General features: G+C 39.6%; 1 protein-coding gene across 1 annotated transcript; it reads left to right on the forward strand.

Moving 5' to 3' along the window:
• Positions 1–831: 831 nt before the first annotated feature.
• LOC115028645 (N-alpha-acetyltransferase 60-like) lies at positions 832–6317 on the forward strand. Its single transcript, XM_029462534.1, has 2 exons — positions 832–843; positions 5952–6317. The coding sequence occupies exons 1-2, from the start codon at positions 832–834 to the stop codon at positions 6315–6317; spliced, it is 378 nt and encodes a 125-aa protein (XP_029318394.1).
• Positions 6318–8727: the final 2410 nt, after the last annotated feature.

The following is an 8727-nucleotide window of genomic DNA, read 5'->3' on the forward strand; positions in this document are numbered from 1 at the left end:
AAACAGTCAAACTCTCCAAGTGGATTTAATCTCTGTACACAAGCCCCACCCCGTCTCGTTCTGACATGCACACACAAAACATAAATACGCCACCCAGCCACGCACATCCTTGTGCTTTGTGCTTGTGATGCTAGCCATTAGGCTCTATACAAGAGGGTTTAGCCCTGTTTATTCCTGCTCTGTACGTGCAGCATATTAACTCCAATAAAGCAGTTCTTTCATAAGAACTCACTTCAAACACCAAGTTGACTGACTGTATTCCCAGCACGCTCATCCCATAAGTTTCCTTCTTGCAATGTTTTAAGGCTGAGACATTTTTGAGAAAATGTTTTCATGCTTTAAGATTTCAAACTCCCGCTGAGGTATTTCATCTATCGTGTTCATCTATGCGTGGCTGCCAAAGCCTTTCCCACACTCGGCCGTAATTTGTCAAAGTAGTTTGAGTTTCAAAGGAACACAAAGGAAACGACAATGTTAAAAACTTTGTTTTAATCAAGATTGTGTCAAAAATGATTAACGCCATTGATTTGGGCTTCACCCAGTTATCCTTTGCCTTCATTATGTCCCTTTGTGCCTGTTATTGTGTGGGTTCCTCTCAGGAAGCAGGTAATTTAGTTCAAAGGCAAACACAAAAGGACTGGAGTGAAAGAAAGTTGTGTAATGGCTGTACCTCTACTTTGAGTGTCAGTCAGTGGCTTAAATCATTGTTACACAACTTAAATAGAGAACTAAAAAGCTATTGTAATGTTATACGTCTTTAAGGGATGATTAAGGATTACTTATCTGGGCCTTGAATCCCAACTCTCCCTGCTGTAGTTCACAGAAAGTAGGATGGAGAATGAGGTAATCACATTTGTGTAATGAAATGCAAAAACAAAGCCATCTCCACTGCAAACCCTCTGCTCGCCATGACCACTGTTCTGTCACAGTGAAATGAAAGACATAAACACAGTGATTACATATAATAGTCTCCCATTGAATGAGAAACTGTCACTTGTATAAAAAGTAAATGAAGGAATATAAACACAGTTGTAGTTATGTTTCATAGGATATGTGAAAACGTTGACCTGCTGGTGGGACCAGAGGAAGAGTCAGAGGATTCATCCAGTAATGTCTGCACCAAAGTTCATAGCAATCCAAATATTTTACTCAAAACCAAATGTGCATATTGGTGCTAAAGAAACCTCACAGGAGGAAGAGATTTATTAGGATCCTTCCTGTGGGGACAATAAGTGTCTGTGTAAACAATCCATTAAATATTTGTTGCGAGATTTCAGTCCAGACTGAAGTGATGGATTGAGCAACTAACCAAATGCCATCACCAGAGCCACACCGCTAATGTGGATAAAGCCATTTATTAACCCCGTTATTAAAGCATACAGTATTATTTAGATGGCACATTACAAAATACACAACATATATTCGACACAATAATCTCTTCTCTGCATTTCTCATTTAAGGTATTACATACTACATAACTTTTCCTTGCAGGGCAAACTGTGTTTGACCTTTCACCTTTCACCTTAAATTGACCCCGGATCATCAATATAGATTTTATGGTAATCTGTATTAAGGGAATGAATCAGAGCTTTAAAAAAAACAGTGTGAAAATGTGTACCCTCAGGACCTATGGTGTAATAATTGAAGCATCTGTGTGTGGTGAAAAGGTCAAGACCTTACTGCTTTGTCACACACTGTACCAAGAGGAGTGACGATGTGCTCTGTGTGATTTCTTCATCGTGACCCTTATCATTTTTACTGACCTTTTTTCTGTTATCACAGTGAGTGATTATCAGGTCACTCATGGGTTAGTCTTGCATTTACTGACCAAGATTACCTGTAGAATGTAATTATACAGAGGTACATGGAAGGGCTGGGGTTAATGGATTTATATGTGTGTGTGTGTGTGTGTGTGTGTGTGTGTGTGTGTGTGTGTGTGTGTGTGTGTGTGTGTGTGTGTGTGTGTGGCTTTGTCTATTATAAGGCTTCAGACAGTGAACAGTGAAGTCTCTGTTCTGGTTTGAATCCTATGCTAAAACAATGTAGGCAGGCTAGTCATAACTCTGTTAATGTCAGGGCTGGTTTGAGACTTTTGTACTGGGGTGCTAGATAACACTCGCAGTACAAAAAACAGAATTGGTATTCCCCAGGATTCTTTACTTGGTCCTGCTGCTTTTTCAGTCTGTTTATAAAGGACCTGCTACAAGTTGTCGAGAGGCCAGCTGCTAGCATATATGCACGTCAACTGAGCACTGCAGCATCACATAAGTTAAAATTAAATTAATCATATGAGAGGAATAAAAAATGACAAAAACAGATGCAGCAGAATAAAGTCAGGCAGTGACAGAAATGTGACGCCTTACAAACACAGAGCGATGTGGAGATGTGACGTTGGGTAAAAGCTCTTTCATCACACCTCTCTGTGAAAATGTTATAATCCAAAGAAAGCTTCAGAGTTTTACTGTCTGTGTTTGAGGGCAGGGGTTCAGTGAAGACCATGAGAGGAACATAGTCCATGATTAGTGTACTCCCCCAGGTGCAGACATCTGCAAACAAACAGGAATTGTTTAGTTGTGTTACATTCTTCTGACAAACATTAAATGTATCTCTGCTTTATTAAAATTCACAATCACAAATCCACCGTAATGCCTTACTACAGATACATTGATGTACTGTTCAACATTACCTAACATGCAGATTAAATTCAGATGGAGATTTTCAGTGTTTTAGCTCAATATCGCGAGGGATGTAAGAGCATCAAAACTCATTTTGAATGGATGACTCATCGAATTTGCCTGAAGCCATTCTATACTGGTCAGCTAAATGAACCAACGGGGAAAATTCACCATGCAAGGAAAGTGCCTCTTTTCCACTGTAACAATCAACCTTACAGCAATTAATGTCAGTCAGCGGATGGTAAATCCATGTGAAATGGGTGACAAAAAACAAGTTAAAGAAATGATAAAAATCTCTGTTTAAAGCACTGACGTGTTGATTGTAAAAGTATACTCTATCACACCGTATAATTTACAGTAACACATAAGCAAATATGATAATAAAGAGTAAAAGAAGACCTTAATAAAACAGGGAAAGCTTGTAATGCACTAGATCAGGGGTCTTCAACGTTTTTCAGGCCAAGGACCCCCAAACAGGTGTAGCGTGGAGCAGGGACCGCCTACTGTATATATTGTACAGAAGAGGCTTAAAGTGGTCCGTGCAACGGGGGGGAATTTCTTTTAGTTCACCCCTCTCCTTTCCTCTGCTCTGTCTCTGACTGTAGGTGTGTGTGTCGGGAGCGAAGTCTCGCCTTTTGCGAAACACAGCGGAGGAGGGAATGTGAATGCGCATTATTATTATTTGAATTATATTATTATTTTAATTATATTATTATTTTAATTATTATTAGTGCCCCCCTGCAGTACTTCCGTGCACCCCCTGTTGAAGACCTATGCACTAGCTCACATAGACAATATATAAAACTGTTATTTCATTTCCTCATTTCAATATATTATAATTAAATAAATAATATAAATATAAGTAAAATAGACAAAATTACCTCCTGGGACGAGAACATCGGCAATGGCTGACTGTTATTTAGAATTTCTGCCTTATTAGCGCTCAATGAGTCAGTAAACTGCAATCGTATCATTTTCTGAAATGCTGAAAGTAATAGTGCCAACAGAAAACATTTTTGCTTTTATTTATCATGAAGTATACAGTATGTTGATTGCTCGATGTAATACCTATATAATAATAATAATAATAATAATAATAATAATAATAATAATAATAATAATAATAATAATAATAATAATAATAATAATAATAATAATAATAATAATAATAATGACACCATGACAGTAAATGTGTTGCACAGGTTTATTAATGGACGAAGGCAGTGTGTCCTGTGTTGTTGGTAGCGGCTCCGAGGAAAACAATAATTACACTTGGAAACGCCAGGAGGGAAAAGTTCAAATTATATCTTTTTACAAAACATTATGAACAACCTGACATTTCTTAAGAAAAAAAGGTGCAATTTCAACAATATTGTGCCTCAATTTATCATTTACACGTGATCACTTACAGATCACAGTGTGTCTACAAAGACATAAAACATTTCGCCACAGGTACCTGGAACAGTATTTTACTTTATGTTCAAAACAACTTACCACTACCAAAACAACTACTTTGCAAAGTCATCCCGCGGGCTGGATTGGACCCTCTTGCAGGCCGGTTTTGGAATCGCCGGGCCACATGTTTGACACCCCTGCTCTAAATATATTAATGGGGCAAAAGGTGACGATGGTGCTTACTATGGGGCTGTTGGTCTGTGTTGTTTCTTAGTGTGCTTGCTGCCATCTTTGCAGTCTTGTTCCACTCTCAGCTGTCTTGCCTGATTTTTGTATTTTTTTTTATAGTTTTGAAATAATAATGATTCTGACTTGCAAAACAACAACAGAGTACATGTGTTTGTTCCCTAGCTTACAGATAATGCACTCAAGTATGGAGCGCCAGCTGTTGCCTGCAGTACAGTATGCTAATTGCCACCGTTTTGAAAGAATAGATATGCATAAGAGTGTACAGTGTTGCCTCAGCCTGTAAGATGTAGCGTGAAGTGTGCAGCGTGTTTAAAATGCACATTTATCCTTTAAAGTCTTGCTGAAATTATAATATGATTATATGTATTTTCTGCTACATCTACTTAGATTTTGCATTTTATTTCAACAGCGTGCTCATTTAAATATTAATAAACTGTTTTTATTATCACTGGTAAGCAGGTGACACAATCTAAGTGTGTGTTGTAATAATTGTAAAAGAAAGGAAGCGCTCCTCTAGTCTGCTGGTTTGGATTGCCACATGTCAACATCTGTGCCGTGCTCAGACGCTGAGCGATGTGACGTCGCTCCACTTCTCTTGATACCGCTGAGTCACAATCTTTAGTCAGTCTGTGACTTGGATTGTAAGCTGCAACAGAGCATGTAACATTAAATACTAATAAGAAACTGGACACATAACATGAACACTTTACAATATCAATCCTCTATTTGTGTCACAAGCTTAAAATCAACAGAATATATATTCAATGACCTTTATCCTCGTAGCTTATTAGGGTTATTCCAACTTTCTGATTTGCCATCTATGCATCTTTAAGATATTAACTTATATTGTATGCCTTTTGATGCTTTAAATCTGCTGTAGTTTCAGTTCTGCACAGAATGTGGAAAATGCAGAAGTGCAGTAGGCCAAATGAAACATGCTCTCCTTCATCCTCTCTTTGTTTTTACTACATCAAGTGGATGATATGCATCTAAGTTAACATATGATTATTAAAATGCAGTATTTGTGCTCATCATTTTAGGAAGTGCATTATATGTTAGTATGAATGTTACTTGTATACTAGTTTTTCAGATGTAATACATTTAGGCATGTTCCCAATCATGTTTTTATAACCCAGATACCGGAAAAGTTATTTATTATTGAGTATCTGCAGATACAATAATTATATTTGTTGATTACATATGTATCTGAACATAAAGTATTTCTAATTGTAGATGTAACCTTCTAAATTTGGCACACCTTATGTTTCATAAGTTACTTTAAGACACTGAAGGTCCTGTTTCAAAACTATAATGTCAATAAGCTTAAATTATTGATTTATAGATGTATTAAAAGAAACTGGACGAACGAAAGAGGACATCTCATTACAAAAACAGTCCGTCTACTCACAGCTGCATTGTGCCGTTACATAATTAAATGCGTTGCTGTGAAACACAGTGCTTTGCATTGAACTTCCTTAAGACTATCTTTAGGGGTAGACTGATAAATTGACCTGAATATAATGTTAATAATTACATTTATATTACCCAACCCCACTTTTTTTAGTTATTCAATTTCATCATCCCACGTAACACATCTGTAAAACTGTTTCGCTTAAATTACCGGATACCCAGGACCATTGTAAGGCAATCTACCTACATGTCCTCACCACCAACAACACTGCCATCCACTTCTATGAGAACCGGGACTTCAGGCAGCACAACTATCTGCCCTACTACTACTCTATACGAGGCGTCCTCATAGATGGATTCACATATGTGTTCTACATCAATGGGGGTCATCCACCCTGGACAATATTTGACTATATCCAGCACATCGGTTCAACCCTGGCCAGCCTGAGCCCCTGCTCCATCCCTCAGAGGCTGTACCGGCAGGCCCAGTCCCTGCTGCGCTCTCTGCTCCCCTGGTCCAACATCGCCTCCAAGACCGGCATACAGTACAGCAGAACAATGTGCAGTTTTCCAAGAGAAAATAGATAAAAGTCATCCCGTAGAGCATCAGCTCTACATCGGCTCTACATCAGCTCTACATCGGCTCTACGTCAGCTTTACATCGGCTCTACGTCAGCTCTACATCGGCTCTACATCAGCTCTACATCGGCTCTACATCAGCTCTACATCGGCTCTACGTCAGCTTTACATTGGCTCTACGTCAGCTCTACATTGGCTCTACGTCAGCTCTACATCGGCTCTACATGAGCCTCAGGACCTTTTATTGCAGCATTTATTTACCCCCGCTCCCTTACAACCTCCTTGTTTGCACAGTTTTCTCACCCAACACTCGCTTCACCTGCCCTCTCCAATGGATGTTGGGCTTGTGGGCAGATAGCACATACAGCCACACACACTCGTACACACACTCAATGCAGGACTATTGATTTTTTTGAGCACTGTGGTCGAGCAGTCCTGACTGGCCTTGCCCCTTGGGTGAGACACACAAGCGGCAGCGGATATGCTGCTCCTAAGCTGTCCCTGGGCACCATTACAAATCCCTGTAGATTCATGATATTGATTCAAACCATTTCTCCCTCCGCCAGCGTCTTCTCCTCCTCCATCATGTCCCTTTACACTTCTTTTTTTATCCGACCTTTGTTGTTTTGTTTCTTGTTCCCAGAGGAAATTCAGTGATAAATAAAAGACAGACATCAGTTCTTTTTTTACCTTCTTTAAAAAAAAGAAAGCAGCCATGGAGGAGGAAGGAGGGGTGGAGAATCATGACAAGAGTCAAATCTAGTTACCTTTGTTGCGGAGGCAGCGGAAAGCACTGTCATGCAAAGAGATAGAGGAGGAGAGAAAAACAATATTAGGCTGGTGAGACTGCATCAGGGCCCCTCGCACAAAAACCCACTTCCATGCGCTGCTATCTCTCTGTCAAAGTGAGGTGTCAATGTGGATTCAATCAAACCTGGGATGTGTTGCATATGAATATGTTTTTTAAACAGAAATGGAGGATTGAATCCAGTGTAGTGGAGAAATTGGTTTTGTGTACAGTAGCTGTTATACATTTTCTTGACAGGTGAATAAAATGGGTTACAATTTTGCTGCTGAGTTCCTTCATTTCTGCTGAGTGAGACCTCTCTCCCTCCTCCTCCTCCCCCCCAGTCCTGTCACTTCCTCCTTCCTCCCTCCCTCCTTTGACTCCGTCTCCATCTCTCTCAGCTAGTTCTCATTGTCAGACTGTGTAATTGAGGTAATACTGTTAATGATGTGTGAGTGGTTTCTCTTTTCCCTCTTACACACACACACACACACACACACAAGCATTGATGGCAGCCGATAAGGCTATTTCATTAGAGTTGGCACGGCAAAGACGAGGCAGCGGTGGCTCACGGGCACAGACGACCTCGCCGTGGGGAAGCAGGAGCTTTAAACACTAATTAGGATGACTTTGGGAGACAAAACAGGTAGGGAGGGGGAGGAGGAGATTTGAAAAAAATATAGGAGGGAGGGGCAGCATAGGTGATGGATTCATGTAGAAATGACGGAGAAAGAATATAAAGACATGAGTAATGACAGAAAAAGTCCCAATAGACTAAAGCAGAAGAAGAGGGAGAGCGAAGTGAAAAGATAAATCATGGATCATTTAAACAGAGTGAAATTTAGAGAGTGAAATTGGCAGCTTTACAGCAATCAAGATAGATCTTGCCAGAGAATGGAGGTTTCTAAAATGACCCGAGTACCTGACGTGTCCACATTGCTGTTACATGGGAGCTGCTCAGTTCCAGACAGCTTGGCCAGAAATATAATTCATCACTCAATATTTCTTCCTATTTCTGACTGTGATAAAGAACAGTTATTATCCCTGCTTGACGTCAGCGACTGCGTCCGGTCCAGTGATTAACTCTTGTTGAGAGTTGGATGAAGAGATTGAAACCACTCTCATGTGCTGGTTAATTTAAAGACTGGAAATGATGGCAAATCTAATCCTGGCCCTCTCCAAATGTAACAATATATGCTTGTTATAACACATTATATCTTGTTTGTTTAAATAGTCAGAAAAACAACACGTCAGACTCTTCTCGGCAAGGCTCGGTCACTTCCTGGAGTCTCCACTGATTGCCTGGCAACCTTACGGCGATGAAAAGACTGCACATGGCAAAGAAATAATGATGAGCTTCCGAGGTGACGGTAGACAGTGACAGGTTAGCTGTTTCAGCCGGTTTCCAGCTTGTGCTTTTCCAAACTAGCATGGCAATAAACGTAATATATTTCCCAAAATGTTCCATTAAGAATGGCCATTGGACATGTTTTTTGGTATCCAGGCAAATTATACATTTAGTCTAAAACAGATAATAGTCGTGACATTTTCTTGTTCTATGGTATTTTTTAAGAAATACTTTACTTTTTATTTATTACTTTTTTAAATAAATAAAATGTAACAATCCAAAAC

The sequence above is a fragment of the Cottoperca gobio genome, chromosome 23, assembly GCF_900634415.1.
Source record: "Cottoperca gobio chromosome 23, fCotGob3.1, whole genome shotgun sequence".
Taxonomy (NCBI): domain Eukaryota; kingdom Metazoa; phylum Chordata; class Actinopteri; order Perciformes; family Bovichtidae; genus Cottoperca; species Cottoperca gobio.